The 26,295-nt window shown below is 36.6% G+C and overlaps 1 protein-coding gene and 1 non-coding gene across 2 annotated transcripts in view; both read left to right on the forward strand.

The window, feature by feature from the left end:
• The window catches only part of TMEM131 (transmembrane protein 131), a 213,815-nt gene that overhangs the window by 96,450 nt on the left and 91,070 nt on the right, over window positions 1–26,295 (forward strand). Inside the window, exon 5 of the mRNA XM_032877892.1 lies at window positions 16,377–16,500. Within this exon, the coding sequence (XP_032733783.1) occupies window positions 16,377–16,500 (124 nt within the window). The remainder of the gene's footprint in view (window positions 1–16,376; window positions 16,501–26,295) is intronic.
• Window positions 6,442–6,576, forward strand: LOC116879602. The gene has a single exon (XR_004385068.1). It is a non-coding gene; the product is annotated as a small nucleolar RNA SNORA42/SNORA80 family (small nucleolar RNA).

The following is a 26,295-nucleotide window of genomic DNA, read 5'->3' on the forward strand; positions in this document are numbered from 1 at the left end:
AAGTAAGAAATTACTAGCAGTCCTACCATGCAGAAACATTAACATTGAGCTTTTATCCTTCAGGTCCTTCTTCTGGGCATTATTATTTATTTATTGAGTCACAAAAAAACACAGTGGTATTTTCTGAACATAAACTGTTGTATAACCTGCTTTCTAAACATAACACATTTTGCATTTTTTCATTCTATTGAATTATCTGCTACTTTCTTTTATGTTATTAGAAAACATCAAATTGTATGGATCTATTTATTGTTTTGTGTTGCTTTAAATGTTTTATTCTTATAATCAGTGCTGAAATTAATGATTTAAGCACAGCATGACTTTTCTCAGGAGAGAGTCCTAAGAATGGAGTTGTGGGATGAACTGATACACAGAATTTAAAGGTTTTCAGTTAATATTTAAGCTAGAGAATAATTTGGTGTCATGAACAAAGAGAACTGATAGGAATACATGAATTAATGTATGACTAGAGAGGAAATAAATGGGATTTTCTTAAGAGACTGGAACTGAAATCTCACGAGAGAAATTGTGAAAGTTTATTGAAGGTGTGCAGATGGACACGTGAACTCCAGTGCAAGCTGGGCTGGGTAATACAGTGAAGAAAATTATTTGAAGCATAGCATGGGCTCTTATTTACAGCACAAGAAGGGAAGATCGTGAGCAAGTGCTGAAGCTTGATGTCCACAGGCAGGCTCTCAGGGAAGATCCTGAGGAAGCAGAGCAGTTGCAGATCCATCTGTTGTTTCAAGTCTCCTAGCTCAGGCAAGGGCTAAGTTCTCTTTGAAAGGGCTTCCAACTAGCTAAGACAAGCTACCTAATCTCTCTTTTATTTAATTTAAAGTCAACTGATTACACCTGCAGAATCCCTTCCCAGCAGCACCAACTTTAGTGTCTGAGTGAATAACTGGGAGAAGTTACTGTATGCTAAAGAATGGCAGCTGCCTCCCTTCCATGTTCCAGCTCTCAGGAGAGAGCATCACATGTAACCCACCCTAAGCAGAAATGTATGAGGGAATTCTGGGAACTGTAGTTCAGCCCACTCAAGTTGATAGACCACAGAGCTGCCACATGGATGTAAACAGGGAGGTCCCTAAATTTAGAACTTCAACCCTGGAAGATCATAGGCAATGTGATTGGAAGGATTTGCCTAGCCATTTTCGAGCTAAGTTTCTTTTTATTAAAGTTGAAAGTAGAAATTCTAGTTCAAAGAAAGTAAGGTTGTGCAAAAGGTGAATTATTGGTAGGTTAGGAAGTAACGGATTGCCAAAGGAAATCACTTCGTGAAAGTAAGTGGTCTTTTTAAGCTCTAGCCATGTTGTACATACTTTGAGTCTGCTCTAAAAAGAATTGTATGGATGCTTTCATATAATCAAAACAAACAAAGAAGAAAGAATAGGTAATGAATGTACTCTTAACGTAAACTCAATAATTAAGATTTTTGCCATATTCATATTTTTGTCAATTTTAAATCATTTGAAAGCAGACACAATAACATTTTATTCCTATACTCTTCAGCACACATTTCCGTATGTAAGGACATTCTACATAATTACACTACTGCTATTTATATTGTAAGAAAATTGACAATAATTACGGAGTGCCTTTATTCCCTCTGTTTTCGTCAGTACTTCAGTTATTTGGTTCTAAGTGATGGAAATCTGACTGAAACTAGATGAGGCAAAATGAACCTATCTTGGGAGGGATACTGACTCAGTACTGATGACATCACATGTGAAGAGGGTGCAGGAAGGTTTATTCTACTCACAGAATAAAGCATTCTAGGGAGAGCTGGGTGGGCTCCCAAGCAAGTCTGAAAAATGACCTGAGAGAGCAGAGAGAGGAGACCGGCTTGACTTTTATTGTGGTTGGAGGTGAGGCCGGGGCAGACTTGGAAAGTTTGAACTCATGGCATCTGAGAGCAAGAGTACAGGCTCTCTTATCGGCTTGCCCAGTTGTGGCATATAAAGTGAGGGGACATTATAGGGCTTAAAAACTGTCAGTAATCAAACATCAAAAATGGAATCAGTCTTCATTACTCATGACATATACTAACTTCTGTCTGCATGCTGGTTATTGCTCTAATTGTCTGTTTAGGTGTCTGCTTCCCTTCTAGACCAGGCTGTGAAGAGAATTTATTTATCTTTGTCTCTCTGGCACGTATTTGACACTTAACGCTTATATACAGTACATTATCTTTAAGTCCAATAAGATTGCCTGTTGATTTCTTCATCTCAATTAAATTAAATTTACATTATCAAGTGTTTTTTGCCAGACTACATTGAACATTTGTTTTAGTTTTCTACTTGATCTGGCAGTGCACTGTCTTAATGCCCATGCTATAAAATTTCATTGACTTGATATGTATAGCAGTAATTTTAGGACTTGAGAAGAATATCCTTAACACTTCATAATATTTTTTCCAAAAATTCTAAGTAGACTTATCCTTGCTTACTACCTTGACTCATGCACTGAAGTTTTGCCTTGTGTTTTTTTTTTTTAACTATTTCCACGCTGCTTGTGGTCTTTTTTGCTAAACCAGAAGTCACTCATAATTTTAAAACATCCTTTGCAGTATCTGGAAAAACTTTAAATTGGATAGAATTTACCATTCTAAGTTGCATCTTATGGTCACCCAGGGCTTCCAGGAGAGCTCCAGGCCCCTTAGTGAGGATGCACTCTAGGACGTACCCTGGCCCCCTTCCGGACCCCTCTGTACTGACTCCTCTCACTACTGTGAGCATCGCTACTGCCCTCTAGAGCTTCTTCCACATTAAATCAAGTTAACTTTCTTTAAAAATAGGCTTTCTTTGTTTTCATCCATTACATTTAAATTTATTCTTTAATTCTAATACTTTCCCGCTCTCCCTTCCCTGTTCTCTCTCTAACGATTAGTTGGTACAATCTGGGCATGACCACCTCCCCCCATCCCTTTGTACCCCTCTTAGTTATTTATGCCAATGCTGTTAAATATTTTTCTGTTTCCAAAACAACTCCTTTTTTCAGACATTTATTGCAGACTATGAAAGATGCTTTGGGTGGAAACTTGGTGTACTGAGTTCTTTGGTTTATGTAATAAGTGCAGGAAATCTTGATTTCAAATCTAAAGCTTAAAATGGAGACCTAATTAATGGCTTAAAAATGGAAGTTATTGAATAGTCTATTGCTAAAAACAGAGGTCTTTATTTTCAAGTTAAATTCAGTTCTTGAAAGGTGTTTCTTCTAATCATTTTTTCATTTTTGGATAAAATCAAGTAGGTTCTCTTTTCTGAAGGCATGTTTGGTTCCTTTTCACATTTTCAGTTTCTGACTGTTCTACCCCCCAATCTCAAGGCCGTCCCTTCCAATCTCAAGGCCATCCCCTCAACCCTCAATCTCAAATGTGTGTAAGAAGATGCTCGAATTTTGTGGTAATTGAGTGGTACAAAGTACTGCATATTGATTCGGCCCAATTTCCTGCCAAAAGTTGTGTTTTGTAGAGTGCTGTGTCACTGCCATTCATAAGGTTTGTCTGAGGGTAGCTGCTCAGCCATTTCTGCAGCTGTTTCCTGGCATTGCTTTGTCTTTCTGTGGCTTAGGAAACTCGCCACTGACCACAAAATTGCAGTTTACTTTCCATGCTCGTCTCTAGTTCATAGCTGCTGCTTGCTAATTCTTTTGCACCTCAGACTCTTCTGGAATATGGACAGTCAGTAGCTGTGCACAAACAGCACAGAGAACAGCCATATCTTTGATTCTGCTTGTTTTATCTATAAATAATTCACTCTCCCCTTTGGCCCTCCTTCTGTCTTTGGAGGAGCTGACAGTGGAAACAAACAGAACCACTGCTGCAGGCCATTTGAAAAATCTGTGTTTTATTTTTAAATCTTACCTGTCTAGCCCTGCAGTCACACGTGCTGCTTATGGCAAGCAGAATTCTAAGATGGTCCTCCAAATTCCTGGCCTCCAAGATGCACACACACCTCCCAATCAAACATGAATCTAGATGTTGCCATAAAGGATATTGGAAATGTAATTAGGGTCCCAAATCAGTTGACCTTTAAGTTAGGGAGATAATCTGGGGCCCGAGCTGATGTCATGAGCCCTCAACATTTGTCTGTAGCAGTCGTAGACGGAAATGCGGTGATTTCAAGCATGAGAGGTGTTTGATGCAAGGGAGTTTCTTGTGCTGCTTTTGGAATTGAAGAGGGCCGTATGGCAAGAGGCTGAGAGCAACCTCAGTATCACCAATAACCTGCATGAGCCTGGAAGAGGACTTTGAGCTTGAGTGAGTGAGACCTTGAGCACATCACCCAGGCATGCTGGGCCTGGACTTTGGACTTACAGACTTGTAAGATAATAAATGGTTATTGCTTTAAGCCTCTAAGTTTGTGGTAATTTGTTATGTTGCAGAAAATTAATGCACTGCTTATTTATTTACAAGTAAGCAGGCATTAGTACTTGGCCAAAGTTTTCATGGTTTAGTGTGACTTTTCTTTCAAGCCTCCCACTTTATCATGGATCCTGTTCACATCCTCAAGGGAACTGAGGAGAGGGAGGGCCAGGGGAAGCTGTTTATATGAGGTCTGTTCAAGGAGGCCTCCCTCTGCTTCCTGTGGTGTGGACTGCCCAGAGCTACAGGAAGCCTTCTCTGTCTGAGCCCACATAGCTAGAGTAGCCTCCTGATACCCTTCCTGAGATCTTTCTTCTGTTCCTCTTACTCCAAACCTCTTTGAACAACATAAGTAGATGACCCTTCTCCTCTGAGCAAAAGTTCATTTCTGTAGTGTGTGACCAGGGCCTTTCCTCTTTGATCCCTGGAAAAAAGGGCAAGGCCAGCCTCAGCAGCACTGCACACCAAGCATTCTGATCTGCTCCCTGCTACCAGGCTCCAGGTACCTCCAAGCTACTTACTTACCCCGTGGTCATCTCCTGCAGCAGGCCGTCTCCAGTCCTGTCTTCTTGAAGGATCCCCCAGACTACCTGTCCATCTTATACTCTGTCTTCTTTATCTTAACTGAGATTGATTATTACTAAGGTCACAGGAGGGAAAACATTATGTAAGTCAAATTTGTAGGGAGGTGAATGACTGTTGCCAGTTAGCTTACAGAACACTTGACTTGTGAAAGAGCGTTTTTATTGAAGAAAGCATGTTAGTGGTAAACTTTTAGGATGTAAAGCCATTTTTATTTCTGTGTACTGTTGTTCTATGTCTATATGTCTATATAAAGCTTGAGGAAAAAGAATTTTATCTTCCATGCTATCTTTATACAGCTTCTTCCTGCAGCATCATGCCCCAAATTTGAGGCCCCAGCAGGATCTACACTTAACTTCCCTACTTTCATGGTCCTGTGACCTCCAGCCTGGGATTGATGAGCCTGTTGGTTAAGGGGTCTAACTTCTTTTACCAGAGGCAAGAGGGATTCCACTAAGTTTGAAGAGCTTATGAGGGCACTCAGCTTCCTACTTCCTAATTCTAAATGTGTTATTATAAGTCTCTCTCTGGATACCCCTCTGTCCTTGCCTCAGGACGAAGTCCTTGTTCCACCTTTGGGTTTTTTTCCTCATGGTTGGACAGTTAAGCCACAGAAAGATTTTGGACTTAATGGTGGCTGGGCTGTAAGCCATAGGATGATTTTGGACCAGGTTTTTGGTTCCACATCCTTCTGGCTTGTGGCAAGAGGTGGTTAGCATCTGCATTGATGAACTCTCCGAATGGGAATAAGACTTGGTGTTTAGCCCTTAGAGGTACCAGAAAACATTAACCACAACAAAACTTCATGTCATCATTATAAAGAAATTGTCAATTGATGTGTAAAATAAACCACATCAAAGACCATTTCAAAAACCATTAAAATGTGTTGAATGTTCCAAAGACAGTGAATAATTCTTTTTTACGTAACTGGTGAACCTTACACAGGTGAACCTGACTTTTCTGTGTGATATGGAAGAAGAGACTGTTACTCTGTTCTAGAAATGACAAAATTTTTAAAATTGTCCAAGATCAAACTGTAGATAAAGCTTCAGAAGAACTGAGTAAAGTAGTGGTAAATTAGATTTTGATGACAATTTAGATAATACAGAATATGAAAATCAGGTAAGATAATGTGACTATATTAAGTCAGTTTAAATACATGAAATATGATGAACTTCTGACTTTAAGCATTTAAAACAAAACAAAACAAAACTATGAAGTCCTAATGAGGAAGATAGACAAAAACCTATAAGGAAACAGACTGAAATTTCTACTTGGACAATAAAATGACCTTTGAGTTTATTTTTTGTAATGTTTAATTATATTACTTCCCACCCTGAGTTCTGTAATACTCTATTTCATGTGGCATTTATTAAAGTACTTTAAGTACTTTTAAAAATGAATTCTTGAGGGATTATATTTAATATATGAGACTCACTCTCACTAAATAAGATTGAACATTATACAGTTATATAAGAATGAGCTCTAATGCATGGGTTTGAATTTATGGCCGGCTCATCCCGCTGGGCCTTTCACAGTGCCCCATGCCAGAGCAAACTGTGGCCCCAAACCATTGCCTGGCCTCTGTGCCATAGCCTGCAGGCACTAAAGCAGGCCGCACAGTGAAAAGAAAAAAAAAAGTATCAACCATAAAAATAAGCCAGCATCATTATAAAGCTGCCTCATATATAGGGCATCAGTGAATACCTTTTGATTCATTGACCTCAAGTAAACAATTCGCATAGCAAAACCATCTTGACTGAAGAGGTCACTCTAAACAAACAAAAAAACCTCTAAAAGCTTTATTCTAGTTTTATATGATGATGCTTAACAATTGTAGAGTATTGTTACTTTCCAGAGTATTCTCATTACTTTACCATAATACTGTCTTTACCTTTTTTCATGAAATACACAGAAAAATGAAGGATATATATGTATATATATATACATATATATGTAGTTTTACATCTGCCACCCATATAGGTATTATTATATATTCTTAGTTTATGTAATTATTTTTAGTATATATATTTTAATATATTTTTATATATATATTTAGTATACAAATATGATATAACTCATTTTTGTCTTTATTGAGATATAGTTGACATGTGACATTGTATAAGTTTAAGGTATACAACATGTTGATTTGATATACTTATATATTGCAAAATGATTACCACTGTAGAGTTAGCTACCACCTTCATCACATCGCGTACTTACCACTTCTCTTTTGTGATGAGAACATTGGAAGTTTTAGCAACTTTCAACTATATAATACGGTATTAACAACTATAATTGCTATGCTGGACATTAAATCTCTAGAATTTACTCATCTTCTAACTAAGAGTTTGTAATCTTTGACCAATATCTCCCTCTTTCTGCACTCCTCGGCCCCTGGTAACTGCTATTTTAAGTCTCTGTTTCTCTGAGTTCAGCTTTTATACATATAAGTGATGCACAGTGTTTGTCTTTCTCTGTCTGACTTCATTTAGCATCATGCCCTCAAGGACCGCCATGCTGTTGCAAGTGGCAAGATGTCCTTTCTCATAGCCAAATAATATTTAGATATATATATATAGATATATAGATATATATATCTATATATATATCATTATCTGTTCAGATCTATATATATATACATATGCATATATTTAAATGCATATGTGTAGAGGCACCTGCATAAGTCAGTTGGTTAAGCATCTGACTCATGAGATCAAGCCCCAAGTAGGGCTCCACCCTGGGCATGAGCCTGCTTAAGATTCTCTCTCTCTCTCCCCCTCTCCCTCTGTCTCCCACCCCACTCACACACTCTCTCTCTAAAAAAAGTTTTAATTAAAAAAAAATGCATATATGTAAATCATGCCTGATACTGATAATTCTAATTCATATTTTCCCAACACAGATCCAAAGTCATAGAGTTCTTCCTCATTTTTCCCCATTTTGTACCTGCATTTCACTGCATACCCCCAAATAATTGGTAGAATATTACCTTTAAATATTTGGTAAAGTTTGCCAGTAGAATGTACTCCTGGACTGGAATTTTGTTTGTGGTAAGGTTTTAAATTGTGAATTTAATTTCTTTAATAGTTTTTGTTTCATTTTAAGTATAGAGCCCAATATGGGGCTTCAGCTTAGAACCCTGAGATCAAGACCTGAGCTGAGATCAAGAGTTGGACACTTGGGGTGCCTGGGCGGCTCAGCCGTTAAGCAGCTGCCTTCGGCTCAGGTCATGATCCCAGGGTCCTGGGATCAAGCCCCCGCATCAGGCTCCCTGCTCAGTGGGAAGCCTGCTTCTCCCTCTCCCACTCCCCCTGCTTGTGTTCCCTTTCTTGCTGTGTCTCTCTCTGTCAAATAAATAAATAAAATCTTTAAAAATAAAATAAGACCTAGATTTAAAAAAAAAAAGAGTTGGACACTTAACTGACTGAGCCACCCACATGCCCCTTTAATAGTTTTATTTTTGTAATGCTTACATATAATTTTTTTAATTTACCAGTTTTGGTAAGCTGTGTTTTTCCAGGAGTTTGGCAATTTCAGGATAATTTTCAAACTTACTAACATAAAGTTGCTAATATCATTCTATGATTGTTTTAATGTCTGCAGCATCTGTAGCTGTAACTCCTGTCATTGCTGATATTGATATTTTGTGCCATCTCTTTTTTTTTTTTCTCAGTTTTGTCAGGTAGTTATCAACTTACTAGTTTTTTACTCCCAAGACATGTGACCTGAGGATTTCGTAGATCAACTCTATTTTACATGTTTTACTCCATTGATTTCCACTCTTATTTTAACATTTCTTTCTTTGGACTTTCTTTAAATTTAATTTGCTTTTCTTTATCTAATGACATCGATGCTTAACTCATTAATTTTTAGGGTTTTTTTTTTTTTCTTTTCAAATATGTAGATTTAGTTCATGAATTTTTCTGTAAACACAGAATAAACAGTATTATACAAGCTTTAATTAGTTCAGTTTTTAATTTTCATTCAGTTCCAGATAGTTCTTAATTTTTATTCAGATTTTGTCTTTGATCCATGGGTTATTTACACATTCATTGATCTATTTACATATTTGTAGGGAATCGAGTTACCCCATTTTGTTATTCATTTCTAGTTTAATTGATCCAGGACTAGAAAGTTGTGAATATAAAAGTTATAAACAAAGACGAGGGGTGCCTGGATGGCTCAACGGGTTAAAGCCTCTGCCTTCGGCTCAGGTCATGATCCCAGGGTCCTGGGATCGAGCCCCACATCGGGCTCTCTGCTCAGTGGGGAGCCTGCTTTCCTCTCTCTCTCTCTCTGCCTGCCTCTTTGCCTGCTTGTGATCTCTGTCTGTCAAATAAATAAATAAAATCTTTAAAAAATAATAATAAAAAATAAAAAAAAACAAAGACAAGATAGAATAGAAAATAACTAGCAAGATGATACTTTTTTTTTAATTTTATTTTTTTTTCCAACATAACAGTATTCCTTGTTAGCAAGATGATACTTTAACTATATCAATATTTACATTAAATATAAATAGTCTAAACACACCAATTAAGAGACCAAGATTTTCAGATTAAAAAAGCAAGACTCAGCTAACAGAAACCCAAAGGATAAGAAGCAAAATGGACAGAACTGAAGGGGAAAATAGACAACTCAGTATTAATAGACACTTTAGTATTCCACTTACAATGATGGATAGACTATCTAAGCCAAAAGATAACAAAGAAATAGAAGTGCTGAAAACAGTACAGAGCTCCTAGGCCTAGTAGACATCTGTAGAATATTCCACTCAACAACAAAGTACTTACATTACTCACACACACATAGAGTGTTTTCCAGGATATAAACCATATGCTAGACCATAATGCAAGCCCCAGTAACTTTTGAAGTCATACAAAGTATGTTTTCTGGTAACTTCATCTAATTAAATAAACTGGAAAGTAATATAGAAAAAGAATCTTGAGATATTAAGCAACATACTTAATAACAAGTGAATCAAAGAAGAAAATGGAGAAACTAGAAAATGCTTTCAGGTGAATGAAATGAAAATATACCAAAACTTATGGAATGCAGCAAAAACATTGCCCAGGAAGAAACTTTTATAGCTGTAAATGTCTTAATCAGCAAAGAAAACCTCAAATCAGAAACCTAATCTTGCACCTTAAGAAACTAGAAAAAGAAAAGCAAGTTTAAAAAAAAAATTACAAAGAAGGAAATAAGACTAGAGTAGGGATGCCTGGGTGGCTCAGTTGTTAAGCATCTGCATCTGCCTTTGGCTTGGGTCATGATCCTGGGGTCCTAGGATCAAGCCCCGCAACAGGCTCCTTGCTCAACAGGAAGCCTGATTTTCCCTTTCCCACTCCCCCTGTTTATATTCCTTCTCTCTCTGTCAAGTAAATAAATAAAATCTTTTTTTTTCTTAAGTGAAGACTTGAGTAGAAATAAATAAGAGATAAAAATAATAGAGAAAATTAACAGAAATTGGTTCTTTGAAAAGAGCAACAAAATCAACAAACCCTTAGCTAGACTGACCAAGCAATAAAGAGAAAAGACTCTCAAATTACTAAAATCAGAAATGAAAGAGTGACTTTACCATCAACCTTAAAGAATTTTAAAAAAGGATTATAAGGGAATACCAGGAACAGCTGTATGCTAACAAATTCATTAGTTTAGTTGAAATGGACAAATTCGTAAAAAGACAGAAATTACCGAAACTGACCTAAGAAGAAATAGAAAATCTGAATAGACTTACAAGTCCCGAGTTTGAATTAATAATCAAAAAACTTAGTTCTGATGCACAGAAAGCCTTATTGATTAATTCTACCAAGAAATCAAAGAAGAATTAATAGTAATCCATTACAAACTCCTCCAAACAATAAAAGAGGGAACATTTCCCAACTCAGTATGTTAGGCCTGCATTACCATTATACCAAAACCTCACAAAAACATTACAAGAAAACTACAAACCAATACCCCTTTTGTTAAAATTCCTCCACAAAATAATAATAACCAAAATCAACAACACATAAAAATGATTATATATCAAGGTGCCTGGATGGCTCAGTTGGTCAAGCAACCGACTCTTGATCTCAGCTTAGATCTTAATCTCCGGATCATGAATTCAAGCCCCACATCTGAAATTCAATTAATACACCATGTTAATAGAATAAAGGCAAGAAGTCAGAATGGCTAAAATTACCAAGTCAGGAAATGACAGATGCTGGCGAGGATGCAGAGAAAGGAGAACCCTCCTACACTATTGGTGAGAATGCAATCTGGTGTAACCGCTCTGGAAAACAGCATGGAGGTTCCTCAAAAAGTTGAAAATAGAGCTACCCTACGACCCAGCAATTGCTTTACTGGGTATTTACCCTAAAGATACAAACATAGTGATCCGAAGGGGCACGTGCACCCGAATGTTTATAGCAGCAATGTCCACAATAGCCAAACTATGGAAAGAACCTAGATGTCCATCAACAGATGAATGGATAAAGAAGATGTGGTATATATACACAGTGGAATACTATGCAGCCATTAAAAGAAATGAAATCTTGCCATTTACAACGACGTGGATGGAACTAGAGGGTATTATGCTTAGTGAAATAAGTCAATCGGAAAAAGACAACTGTCCTATGATCTCCCTGATACGAGGAAGTGGAGATGCAGTGTAAGGGGGGTTTGGGGGGGAAGGAAAAGAATAAATGAAACAAGATGGGATCAGGAGGAGACAAACCATAAGAGACTCTTAATGTCACAAAACAAACTGAGGGTGGCTGGGGGGTAGAGAGATCGTGGTGGGGTTATGGATATTGGGGAGGGTATGTGCTATGGTAAGTGCTGTGAAGTGTGTAAACCTGGCGATTCACAGACCTGCACCCCTGGGGCTAATAATGATTATATGTTTATAAAAAAATAAAAAAATAATTATTAAAAAAATAATAAAGGCAAGAAAAACATATGATCTTGTCAGTAAATACACACACACAAAGAATTTGAACATACATCCTTTCAGGGCGCCAGAGTGGCTCAGTGGGATAAGCAGCTGCCTCCAGCTCAGGTCATGATCTCAGAGTCCTGGGATCAAGTCCCCCTTCCAGCTCCCTGCTCAGTGAGGAAGACTCCTCCCTTCTCCCTCTCCCTCTGCCTGCTGATCCCCCTGCTTGTACTCTTTCTCTGTCAAGTAAATAAAAACTTTTAAAAAAAGAAAAAATACATCCTTTCAGGATAATAACACTCAAAAAACTAAGAACAGAAGAGAATTTCCCTAACCTGATAAAGAACACCTATGAAAGTCCTACAGCTAACATTATATTCATGAAAGACTGAAAGAGTCCCCCTACATCAAGAGCAGGGCAGTTTTGCAAGAAGAAGGAGCAAAAGACTCCCAGACTGGAAAGGAAAAAGGAAGACCATCTCTATTTTTGGATGTTGTACTCTTATATATGGACAATCATAAGCAATCCACTTTAAAAAAAAATAGAATAAGTGAGTTCAGCAAGGTTACAGGATATAAGATCAGTATGCAAAGTAAATTATATTTCTATACACTAGCAATGAGCAATTAAAAAATAAGAAAACAGTTCCATTTGTAGTAACTCAAAAAGAGTAAAATACTTAGATATAAATTTAACAGAAGTAACATAAGACCTGTATACTAAAAACAACAAACCATTGTCAAAAGAAATTAAAGAACTAAATATAATGGAAGCCATTTTTTATTCATAGATCAGAAGATACAAATAAAGATGGCGATACTCCCTAAAGTGATCTATGAATTTAGCACAAATCCCAACTGACATTTTTCTAGAAATGGACAAGCTGACCTTAAAATTCACATGAAATAAGAGGGAACCAGAGCAGCCATTGTTTTAAAAGGAGACCAACAGGAGAGAACTTCCAGTGCCCAATATCAGAAGCTTTCTTTTTTTTTTTTTTTTTTTTTAAGATTTTATTTATTTATTTGACAGACAGCGATCACAAGTAGGCAGAGAGGCAGGCAGAGAGAGAGGAGGAAGAAGGCTCCCCTCTGACCAGAGAGCCCTATGCGGGGCTTGATGCCAGGACCCCAGGATCATGACCTGAGCTGAAGGCAGAGGCTTTAACCCACTGAGCCACTTAGGTGCTCCCCAATATCAGAAACTTTCTTGACTAAGCTTTAGTCAAGACACTGTGACACTGCCATAAGGAAAGACATAAATAAATGGAATAAAATTTAGATCCCAGAAATAGAACTTCACATTTATTACCAGTTGATATTGATAAGGGTGCCAAAACAATTAAATAGATATAGTCTTTGCAACAAATGGTGCTGGGACAATTGATATCCACATTGTATAAGGAACTCCTGCAATGCCTTTAATTTTACTCTGTGCTTAATTAAGTACAGGGTTTCCTTATCTCTCCTTGTTGACACTTCATAAACCCTTTCAATTAAGAATTAGTTTATATTTGAGGTGCCTGGGTGGCACAGTCAGTTAAGCCTCCCACTCTTGGTTTGCGCTCAGGTCACAATCTCAGGTCATGAGATCAAGCTCTGGGTTGGGCTGCTTGCTGAGTGCAGTCTGCTAAAGTTTCTCTTCTCTCCTTCTGCTTCCGCCCACCCCATGCATGTGCATGCACTCTCTCAAATAAATAAGTCTTTAAAGAAAAAGAATTAGTTTGTCATTTTTAAAGTTTGGATTTTATGCATTCATTTTATCCATATTCTTTAAATATCCCTAAATATTCTTCTAAATATTACCATTTCTAGTTGTGCCCTATCTGCTTCTCTCTTTTTTTTTTAGCTCTTTTAAAATATTCTAAATATATATGTATTTTCTTGCTGAATTCTCAACTAACTTGTCAGTCTGATCTTCCAAGTCACTAATAGTTTTTGATCCACCTTTATACATTGTATTTTTATACTAATATTTTCTTTTTTCTATATGGTTTCTTTTTTTTTTTTTAAGATTTTATTTATTTATTTGACAGAGATCACAAGTAGGCAGAGAGGCAGGCAGAGAAAGAGAGGAGGAAGCAGGCTCCCCGGTGAGCAGAGAGCCCAATGTGGGGCTCGATCCCAGGACCCTGGGATCATGACCTGAGCCGAAGGCAGAGGCTTTAACCCACTGAGCCCCCCAGGCGCCCCTTCTATATGGTCTCTTACCTCCTTTTACTAATGTCTTGCCATATCTCCTTAAATATATCACACTGTGCTTATTTTTAGTTCTTGGTTCAACTTTTCCAACTTCAAGTGTGTGTTATTCAGAACTTACCAAGTTACATATATACTATGACCACAACCAGCCCCAAAGTCTTAGTGGGGTATAGACTAATCAGCACCCCTATCTGAGAAATGCCATTTCTTGGAACAATGTACAAGAGCAAAGAGTAAAAGATGACTTTTAAAACTTAATGTTGTATGTCACTTTTGCTCACATTTCAATGGCCAAAGAAAATCTTACAGCCAAGCCTAACGTTAAAGTGGAGAAGTATAATCCTCTCACAGGTTCTGTCAGCAGATTGGGAACACTACAGTTTACCACAACATGGTATGTTTTCTGATTGATTATACCCCTTACAGATCATGTTATTTTGATGTGTGAACTTAAGAGTTCCGCTTGCATTCATCTTGTAATGCATATTGAGGAAAGGCAGAATACAACACCTTTTGGTTCTTGTCTCCTGTGAATTAAAGAAGGAAGATGATCCCCAAGGAAGAAGGATCCAGTTCCACACTCATATATGTGTAACCACTCTGTCTGATAGGCAGAAGCATCTGGATGGAGGTGTCTTCCTAAACTGTAATCAAACAGTCTTGGTCTTTGGAGGACCAAAGAGAGGACTTAGAGGTTGGTGTGCTCCAGGATAGTTGATTATCAGCTTCTTATCTCTGTAAGGCCCTCCCTCTGCTATTCTAGTTTGAGGGGCAGGCTCCGATTGTCCCAAGACAAGCAGGGAAGGAAATGGAGAATGAAATTTTGAAGACTTCCTCTCCCCTAGCCTCTCATTGTCAGCTTAGACTGTTTTTTGTCCCTTGCTTTTTCCCCACCTTCCAGTTCAAGGCAACCTTCTGTTCCCCCAAGGGTTTCTTACTGTTTTTTAGTTAATACTTGGGATCAGTACCTTTCTCTAGCTTCTACATTTTTCCAGCATTGTTGTTTGTGTGTGTATGGGTATGGGGTGCTCGAGAAGAGCAGTAGCATGAATAAAATAAAAATGTGGACCAGAATGGTTGCCTGAGGAGAGGACCTTGTGAAAGAAACTGTATTTGAATTAGAAAATGAGAATTTGGATTGGCATAGAGGATAGAGAGGAAAACACAGAACAAAAAGATTGGTAAAGGCATGAGGGCTCTGCACATGAGACCAGCCTGAGCCAGGTTGGAAAGCTGTGAAAACATAAGGCATTAGTTACTTGTTTAGGTTGATTGATGTCAGGTTGGGGAGAACCTTAATTTCCACTGGTGAGGGGTGTGGGGGTATGCAGCTCACCCATGAACCCTCTTACCAAGTGCCTGTGCTAGATAACATGGAGACCACACGGTGCATATATAATGTAACCTTTGTCCGAAGTAGTACTGATAATCTTGTTGAGGAAGTAAGACTGGTGCCAATTAAATGATTAGAGAGCATAGAAGAAGTGCAATTTATATGCAGAATTCTCTAATGCTGCATGAGTCAGGAGGCCTGTACAACTAAGATTAGCTCTATACGTACTTAATGGACTACATAACTGGGGAGATTTCACTTTTGAGACAAACTATAATGTGGATGCTAAGGAGAACATTAAAATGCATCTGTGGATATCAGACCACTGAGTTTGTGGTTTATGTTATTCCTATGAGAGGAGACAGTTTAGTATAATGGGTTAGAACATGGACTAAAGCCAGGTGGCCTGGATTCAAACTTAGATTCCAAGTGTGACTTTGGGTCAGTTAAATAACTTTTCTGTGCCTCAGTATCCTCATTTATAAAATGAGGACAATAATATCCCCTAACTCATAAAGCAGATCTGCTCACATAACTTTCCCACTCAGTTTCTCCTAAACTGAAGAGCGTCTATCAGTGGAATTTGGGGAGAAGAGGACGTGATTCAGAATTAGTAGGAAAGCAGGGCGGTATTACAGAAAGCAATGAAAGGATCTGACCATTTTGTTTCCTGCCTGCTTCCTCACTAGACTGTAAGCTTCCTTCAGGCAGAGATTTGCTTCATCATATCCCAGCCCCTGGCTTGGTGTGTGACATAAAATTGGCACTCACTATACATTTGCTGAATGCATTTTCATGTGTAATTTTAAATATAAACCAATTTAATAAATAGTTTTATATGTTTGGATGTATATTTGTCTAATGGTTTTGATATTTAATTTTCTAACAACTAGAAATCTATGAAGTATTTGTGACAGGTTTTTATTGTTGTGTTTTTTGTTTTTTGTTTTTTTTCTTTGCTTTTACAGGCCAGTTGGAATGCCAAAAATGGAAAAAGTTTACTTACATAATCCTAGTTCTGAAGAAACTATTACTTTAGTATCAATATCTGCTACAACATCACATTTTCATGCATCATTTTTTCAAAATAGGGTAAGTATTTCTGCAATAAATGTTTCCCTTAAGTTTGAAATTGAAATAGCTAGTTTTTTTATGTATAATTTCATTTTGCTATAATTAAAATCCAATGTGAGTGTTTCATATTTGTTCTGGATTTCAGTTGCCCCATTTCCTAAGAATTATCACTTCTACTCTTAAACACCCATTGTTTTTCTCAACATGAAACAATTTAATTCCAGTTTGAACCTAGGCATTCTGGAAAATGTAGCAGATATTTAGTTGATTTTTTTTCCTTTTTAAAAATAAGTAATCCCTCAGCACTGTGTTAGTTTTCTGTTGTTCATAATAAACTACTACAAACATGATAGCTTAAAACAACACCCACTTATTAGCACATAGTTTTGTAAGTCTTAAGTCCAGTGGGCTCCTTGCTCAGAGTATCATAAAGCTGTTAATATGTCAGCTGCACTGAGTCCTTGACTGGAAACTCAGGGAAAATCCACTTCCCAACTCATTGAAATTTTCAGCAGAATTCAATTCCTATGCTTATAGAATTGAGGTCCCCATTTCATTGCTGTCTCTTGGCCAGGGACCTCTCTCAGTTCCCTACGGTGCCCACATTGCTTGTCACCACCCTCAAGCCAAGAGTAATACATCATATCTCCCTCATGCTTCGGGTTTCTTTGGCTTCCTCTTCTGCAACCAGTGGAGAAAATTCTGCCTTAATTGTATCTTCGGGTCAGGACTACCTGGCTAGTCTCCTTTTTGATGAACTGCGTCAACTAACTAAAATGACCTCAGTTACATTTGCAAATTCCCTTTTATTGTGTAATATAAATAACCACAGATGTGATATTTCCTCATAGTCACAATCTCAGAGATTAGGGCAGGAAATTTGGGGGGCTGTTTTAGAGTTCTGTCTACCACAAGTATCCTCTGAAATTTAACTTTATAATCATTTTTGTAGATAGTATGCAGACTTGTAATTTAAAAAAAAAAAATCCGACTGAAAACTTGAGCCTTCAAAAATTTTGAATTTGAGACAATGCACACATTAAGCTTTAACAGATAGGCTGCTAAAATAACTAATAAATGAGCTTCCAAAAAAGCTAAATACCAAGCATCAGAGGGAGATTAGTGAGTGGAACTTAATTTCATCTTCCCAGAGTTTCCACTGACTCCTTTGAAGAGATAGGACCAAATAAAAAGGATCTTTTTTTAAAGTAGCTAAAAGTATAGAATTTATTTAGATACTACATTTCTCCTTTCAAAATCCTATTTCATATGTTGTCCTTAGCTAGCAACTTCTGGAGTAAAAAATAAAATTACGTAATTTTGGCTTTTTTAAATTTAAAAGTATTAGCAAGGAACTGATGAGTTAGCATGTTACTTTCAGTAATAAAAATTTTATTTTTGTGGTTCTCATGGAAGAAGTCCCTTTTTCTAAGGTATTTGTTAAATTTCCCTGAAGTAATTTTTTTGTTGTTACTTAAAAGATGTTTTCAGAGCTTTTATAAACATGCTGATGTTCTCAAATAATAGAGTGGCTGTGCTGGGTAGAGATTTACGTATTCATCTAGTCCAGTATCCTCATTATACAAAGGAAGAAAGAGCTCAATTTCAGAAGGGTTTGCCCCTGTCATGCAGTTAATGATAAGACCCAAGATGAGTGTCTATGTGTTCTATTGGCCTACCCAGCGATTTGTATCTTATTAGGCTGTGATGTGGGATGTATATGCTACCACCTGTGTATAGAGGTGCACTTATGTGTAAATGCAACCACCCAACTTCTGGGAATGGCCAGTGTGCAGAGACTTGTTTGTTGAGTTAAAGAGCAAAATAGTGAAGTGAGAATGGAAACAGTTTAAAAATAGTTCACAACTGCAGTACAGATTTTATTTTTAACTCGTTAACATTCTCTGCTAATTCAAGCAATGTTTTCTTGTTTCAAAATGCCTAAGCTTCACCCTTGTTAAAGGCCAGGGTTTTCACTTTTTTCATGTTTCTATCATAAGACAAAGACTAGACCAAGAATTACAAATAAAGATTGCTTACAGGGACCATATAAAAAATGTAAATGAGAGAAGTGGGCCACATGGAATGAGGGTGACTGGAGAACACGTGGCCAGTCTAAAGGGATCAGCCCACACTCAGGTCCAGCCAGTGGTTAACCATCTGGGAGTGTAAGCCCATCCATGGTTCTTCTTATGTTCCAAAAAGAATCAGAAGTAGGAATTTTTATATGATATCTTCCAGTTTTTACACATTGAAAATGTATTCAGTTTTAAAAAGACAGATGGTGTGGACCAAACGAAACAAACTAACGGCCACTAGCTTGACATTTCCGAACTAGACTCTCCCAGGACTTATTTCTACTCATGAATTTTATGCAGAGAAGTGTTTTTCTGAAAATTCCTCAAAAGATAAAGTAAATCTGTATGTTAGTCAAAGGATAAGTTAAAAATCATATTTGTTTTCCATTGTCAGGAGGTGAAATTAAACAAAAATTATCTATACCTACCAAAATCTACAGCTGAATCACCTAGATTGTTTCAAAAAAGAAGATAGCCAAAGTCTGTGCTGTCTTCTCTTTCTTCTTCTTCTTCTTCTTCTTGGTTTCCATCTTAATTTCCTGAAGTAAGGTGTGGACTCCAGCAGCTGAAGAATGAAGAGGAGAAATGGAATGAATTCTTGGGGGAAGAAATAACCTTATTTCCCCTCCACTTCAATGTTATGCCTACATCAAGAGCCTTTGGTGAAAGATGAAAAGAGTCTTCTCATGTCCAGGAGGGCAGATCCTTTCTGAAATTTTATTTTAACTCTTCGTCACCTTCAAAATTCCTGGTCAGATCTTACATCCTTGAAAATAGAACATTTCTTATAACTCACTTAAGTTTTCAGTTATTTACCAGTATATCTCTATATTAACTAACCAGTAGGAAATAGAGAAAACAGTAGTTATTTTTCTAAAAGGCCAAGTTTTATATAACCATATAATAACCCACAGGCAAATAACCCCCTTAGTAAGGTCTTTTTTTAACCTGAAAATCAAGAAGAATAAGGGTAGTAAAGAATGTGGTTGTGTGACAATTTGTTTTTCTGTGTGTGACTTCCAGTAATTAATTATGTTACTTGTAATTACCTGTTAATTAACTATAATTGTCTAGTTAATTACACTTACAATTTAAAATTCCATAATATTATGACCGCAATTTAGACCTATTCATCTTTCATGACTGTATTGTATATTGGCCATAAAACATGTAATACTAAAAAGAAACATGTAATACATGTTTTGTATCAAAGAATACAGATTTTTTTTAATACTGTATATAATAGTCTAATTTGGATTATGGTAAGAATTATAAAAATGTAGTGCCTTACAGACATAGGTAAGCAACACAAATTATTTTTTCCTTGATTGTCTAGAACCTTTTGATTGATTAAATTTTCACATAATTTGAAGATTAAGAAAACATTGTTTCAATCTGAGACTAAAAATGTTTTAGCCCACATATTTTACTATTCCTAATATAATCTCTTCTTATGGGCTGAAGGTCTTAATGAATATTTTTATCTAATGAATGATTTTATATAACTCATTTAGCACAATGCCCTCAGGGTCCATCCATATTGTTACAAATGGCAGAATTTCCTTTTTTCTCATGGCTGAATAATATTCCATGGGGGGAATGTTTGTGTGTATATCATATCATTTTTATCTCTTCACCTATTGATAGACACTTGGCTATTGTGAAGGATGCTGCAGTAAACATGGGAGTGCTTATATCTCTTCAGTATCCTGTTTTCATTTCCTTTGGATAAATACCCAGAAGTAGGATTGCCAGATCATATGGTTGTTCTTGTTTTTTAATTTTTTGAGGAACCACCATATTGTTTTGAACCAATTTTACATTCCCACCAACAGTGTACAGGATTCCCTTATGTCCACATCTCATCAACAATTGTTTTCTCAATGATAGCCATTCTAACAGTTATGGAATGATATCTCATTGTGGTTTTCATTTGCATTTCCCTGATGATAAGAATTATTGAACTTCTTTCTGTATACCTGTTGGCTATGTCTTCTTTGGGAAAGAAGTTACTCTCCCCATTTTACTTATTTATTTTATTGTGTTATGTCACCATAAAGTACATCATTTTTGATGTAGTGTTCCATTCATTGTTTGCTTATAAACACCCAGTGCTCCATCCGTGCCCTCCTTAATTCCCATCACCGGGCTCACCCATTATCCCAGCCCACTACCTTCTAAAACCCTCAGTTTGTTTCCCAGAGTCCATAGTCTCTCATGGGTCATCTCCCACTCCAATTTCTCTCCCTTCAATTTTCCCTTCTCCTATTGTCCTCCATGCTATTCCTTATGCTCCACAAATAAGTGAAACCATATAATAATTGACTTTCTCTGTTTGACTTATTTCACTTAGATAATGTCCTCCAGTCCCATCCATATTGATTCAAAAGTTGGGTATTCATCTTTTCTGATGGCTGAGTAATAGTCCATTGTTTATATGGGCCACATCTTCTTTATCCATTCGTCTGTTGAAGGGCATCTTGGCTCTTTCCATGTTTTGGCTATTGTGGACTTTATTGCTATGAACATTGGGGTTCGTTTGGCCCTTCTTTTCACTACATCTGTATCTTTGGGGTAAGAACCCAGTAGTGCAATTGCTGGGTCGTAGGGTATCTCTATTTTTAATTTTTTGAGGAACCTCCACACTCTTTTCCAAAGTGGCTGCACCAATTTGCATTTCTACCAACAGTGTAAGAAGGTTCCCCTTTCTCTACAACTTCTCCAATATTTGTTGTTTCTTGACTTCTTGATTTTTGACATTCTAACTGGTATAAGGTGGTATTTCAGTGTGGTTTTGATTTGAATTTCCCTGATGTCTAATGATGATGAACACTTTTTCATGTGTCTGTTAGCCATTTGTATGTCTTTGGAGAATTGTCTGCTCATGTCATCTAACCATTTTTTAACTTGATTATCTGGTTTTTGGGTGGTGAGTTTGAGAAGTTCTTTATAGATCTTGGATATCAGCCCTTTCTCTGTAGTGTCGTTTGCTAATATCTTCTCCCATTCTGTGGTTTGCCTCTTAGTTTTGTTGACTATTTCCTTTGCTGTGCAGAAACTTTTTATTTTGATGAAGTCCCAAAAATTCATTTTCACTTTTGTTTCCTTTGCCTTTGGAGACGTGTCTTGAAAGAAGTTGCTGTGGTTGATGTTGAAGAAGTTACTGCCTATGTTCTCCCCTAGGATTTTGATAGAATCCTGTCTCACATTGAGGTCTTTCATCCATTTCGAGTTTATCTTTGTGTATGGTGTAAGAGAATGGCCCAGCTTCATTCTTCTGTATATAGCTGTCCAATTTTTATCTATTTCTGTAAAAAAAATGCCTTTGGGTCATTGATAGGGATTGCCTTGACTCTATAGATGACTTTAGGTAGTATGGACGTCTTAACAGACAGTTATCAGTGATTCTTCCAATCAGTGAACATGGCATATCTTCCCATTTGTTTGTGTCTTCTTCAGTTTCTTTCATCAAGGTTTTGTAGTTTTCCTAACACAGGCATACCTCAGATATTACGGGTTTGATTCCAGATCACTACAGTAAAGTGACTATCACAATGAAATTATTTTTTTTAGTTTTCCAGGGCACATAAAATTTATGTTTACACTGTACTGTTGTCTTTTAAGTGTGCGGTATCATTGTGTCTTAAAAAAACAATGCATATACCTTTATCACTAAAAAATGCCAAACATTATTTGAGTTTTTAGTGAGTCATGATCACTAATCACATATCACCATAACAAATATAATAATAATGAGAAAGTTTGAAATATTGCAGGGATTACCAAAATGTGACACAGAGACACAAAGTGAGCAAATGTCATTGAAAAAAAATTACACCGATAGACTTGTAGGTTGCCATACACCCTTCAATTTGTTTAAAAAAAAAAAAAAAAACCTAAAAAGCAGTATCTGTGGAGTGCAATAAAGTGGAGCACAATAAAATGAGGTTCACCTATACAGATCTTTCACCTCCTTGGTTAAATTTATTCCCAAGTATTTTTTTATGCCACGTGAACAGGATAGTTTTATTTCTTTCTTTTTCAAGTGTTTCATTGTTACTTTATACCAACACAACTGATTTCTGTATGTCGATTTTATATCCTGCAAATATACTGAATTTGTTGATTAATTCCAACAGTTTTTTGGTTGAGTCTTTATTTGGGATTTTCTCTGTGTAAAATCAGATCATCTGCAAATATGACAATTTTACTTCTTCCTTTCTGATTCAGATGCCTTTTATTTCTTTTCTCGCCTAATTGATCTAACCAGGCCATCCATTATTACCCTAAGTAAGTGTGGTGAGAGTGGGCACCCTCGTCTTGTGTCTGATCCTAGAGGAAAAGCTTTCAATTTTGTTGTTGTTGTTGTTGAATATGATGTGAGCTATGGATTTCCCTTTGTGGCCTTTATTACATAGAATTGTGTCCTATCTGTACCTAATCTGTTGAGGGCTTTTATCATGGAAATGTGTTGTATTTGGTCAAATACTTTCTACATTTATTGAGATGATCATTTGATTTTTATCTTTCATTCTGTTAAATGTGTATCACATTTATTGATTTGCATATGCTGAACCATTCTTTCATCCCAAGCAGAATTCCTGCTAGGTCATAGCGTATAGTACTTTCAATGTGTTGAATTCAGTTTGCTGATATTTTTTGAGAATTTTTCCATCTCTTCTGGGTTGTTTTTTTTGTTTGTTTGTTTGTTTGTTTATCCCTGTCTGGCTTTGGTGTCATGGTAATGCTGGCTTCATAAAATGAGTTTTGAAGTGTTCTGTCCCTTCAGATTTTTAAAAGAGTTTGATTCATGAGTGAAACCAGCTTATCTGGGGTTTTCTTTGTAGGGAGGTTTTGGTTAGTGAGTCAGTCTCCTTACTCACTGGTCTATTCAGATTTTCTGTTTCTTCCTGATTCAGTCTTGGTAGGTTGTATGTTTCTAAGAATTTATCCATTTCTTCTAGGTTATCCAATGTGTTGGCATATAATTGTTCATAATAGTCTCTTATGATCCTGTGTATTTCTGTAGTATCAATTGTAATGTCTCCTCTTTCATTTCTAACTTCGAATATTGTGTTCTTTTATGGTTTATGTAGCTAAAGGTTTACCAATTTTGTTTTATTTTTTTGAAACCAGCTCTTAGTTTCACTGTTTTCTTCCTTCTTGTTTTTCTGGTCTCTATTTTATGTATTTCTGCTCTGATTTTTATTTCTTTCCTTTTGCTAATTTTGGACTCAGGTTTGTTCTTCTATTTCTAGTTCCTTGAGTGTAAAGTGTGATGTTTATTTGAGATGTTTCTGTTTTCTTATATGCATTTATAACTATAAAGTCTCTCTTAGGACTGCTTGTGCAGCATCCTATAAGTTTTGGTATGTTGTGTTTCCATTTTCATTTGTTTCAATTTTTTGTTTGTTTGTTTCCCTTTCGATTTCTTTTTTGACCTGGTTACTTAGGCGTATGTTGTTTAATTTCCACACATTTGTAGATTTTCCAGCTTCCCTTTTCTGATTCCTAGTTACATACCATTGTAGTCTGAAAATATACTTGGTATTATTTCAGTCTTCTTAAATTTGCCATAAGACTTGTTCTTTGTACTGTCATATGGTCTGCCTTGAAGAATGTTTTGTGTGCACTTGAGAAGAACACATATTTGCTGCTGTAGGATAGAATGATCTATAAATGTCTGTTAGGTCTATTTGGTCTAATGTATGGTTCAAATCCAACATTTCCTTGCTTTTGTTCTGCCTGGATGATCTATCCGTTGGTGAAAGTGGGGTATTGAAGTCACCTGATGTTATTGTATTGTTGATTTCTCCGTTCAAATCTGGCAATATTTGCTAATATATTTAGGTGCTCTGATGTTGGGTACATATATATTTACAATTTTTATGTCCTCTTGATTCATTAACTCCTTTATTATTATTATATTATGACCTTCTTTGTCTCTTGTTAGCATTTTTGGCTTTTCAAGTCTGTTTCATCTGATACAAGCCCAGCCACGCCCCTCTCTATTGGTTTCCACTTGCACTGAATTATCTTTTTGCAGCCTTTCACTTTGAGTCAATGTGTGTCCTTAAAGCTGAAGTTTACCTTCTTGTAGGCAATACAGAGTTGGGTCTCATTTATTTATCTAGTTCCTTTGTGCCTTTTGATTGGTGAATTCAGTTCATTTACATTTAGAGTTATTCTTGATATGTATGGACTTACAGTGTAGTCTTCTTAATGGCTTTCTGGTTGTTCTGGGTTTCTACTGATTCTTTTCCCCTCTTTTTCTGCCTGCCTTTCTAGATTTGTGGTTTTTTCCCCCCATTCTGTTTCCTACTTCTTTAACTTTTGTGAATCTGTTTTTGCTTCTTGGTACCATGAAGCTTACATAAAATATCTTATAAAACCATCCATTTTAAGCTGATAGCAACTTCAGTTGTGTAAAAGCATCACCTTTTACTCTTCCCCCTTTCATATGCTTGATGTCATTATTGACCTCTTTTTATATTGTGTTCATTAACAAATTATAGTAGCTATCATTATTTTTGACACTCTCCTTAGCCTTTCTAGTACAGTTACATGGTTAATAAACCATCCTCTTAGAGAATTAGGATTTTCTATGTCTGACTATGTATTTACCTTTATCCAGTTTGTTGTATACTTTCATCTGTTTTTGTATCACTAGTAACATCTAGTAACACTAGAAAAACTCCTTTCAGCATTTCTTACAAAGCAAGTCTAGCAGGGATAAGCTCCCTCAGAGTTCACAAGTGAATTGTTAGTCCAAGAAAGTAATTACTTCTCCTTTGCATCTGAAGGATAATTTTGTCAGATAAGAGTCTTCTTGGCTAGCAGTTTTTTCTTTCAGTTCCTTGAGTATGTCATCCTGCTCTCTCCTGGCCTGTAGGGTTTCTGCTGAGAAATCATTAATAGCTTCATGGAGTTCCTTCATAGATTACACTCTTTTCCCTGGGTGCTTTTAAGATTCTCCCTTTGTCTTTGATTTTTGGCAGTTCCTTTATACCATGTGTTGGAGAAGGTCATTTGCATTGAGATAATAGGGTGATCTGTTAGCTTCGTGTACATGGATGTCCAAGTCTCTCCCCAAGTTTGGGAAGTTCTCAGCTGTTATTTCTTTCATGGTTTTTTTTTTTTTTTAATTTATTTATTTTGCCAGAGAGAGAGAGCGAGTACACACAAGCATGCAGAAAGGCAGGGAGAGGCAGCGAGAGAAGCAGGCTCCCTGCCGAGCAAGGAGTCCGATGCGGGACTCGATCCCAGGACCCCAGCATCATGACCTGAGCTGAAGGCAGCAGCTTAACCAACTGAGCCACCCAGGCGTCCCAAAGCTGTTATTTCTTAAAATAAACTTTCTGCCTCCTTCTCCCTCTCTTCTCTGGAACTCTGATTATTATATTTGTTCTTTGATGGAATTAGATAGATTCAATAGGCTTTCTTCACTTTTTAAAATTCTTTTTATTTTTTCTAATTGATAATTCAAAATTTCTAGATCATTTATTCTGCATTCTCTTTGCTATACTCTGCCGTACATGTTCTCTGTTGGATTTTTTTCATTTCAGTCATTGAAATCTTAAGCTCCAGAATTTCAATGTGGTTCTTTTTTTATTATTTCTTCTTTTTGTTAAATATCTCATTTTGTTTGCATATTGTTTTCTGATTCCATTGAATTGTCCTTCTGAGTTTTCTTGTACATCACTGAGTTTGTTCAGAAGAACTACTTTGAGGGTCA

The sequence above is a fragment of the Lontra canadensis genome, unplaced genomic scaffold (genome assembly GCF_010015895.1).
Source record: "Lontra canadensis isolate GAN:19392208 unplaced genomic scaffold, GSC_riverotter_1.0 scaffold61, whole genome shotgun sequence".
Taxonomy (NCBI): Eukaryota; Metazoa; Chordata; class Mammalia; order Carnivora; family Mustelidae; genus Lontra; species Lontra canadensis.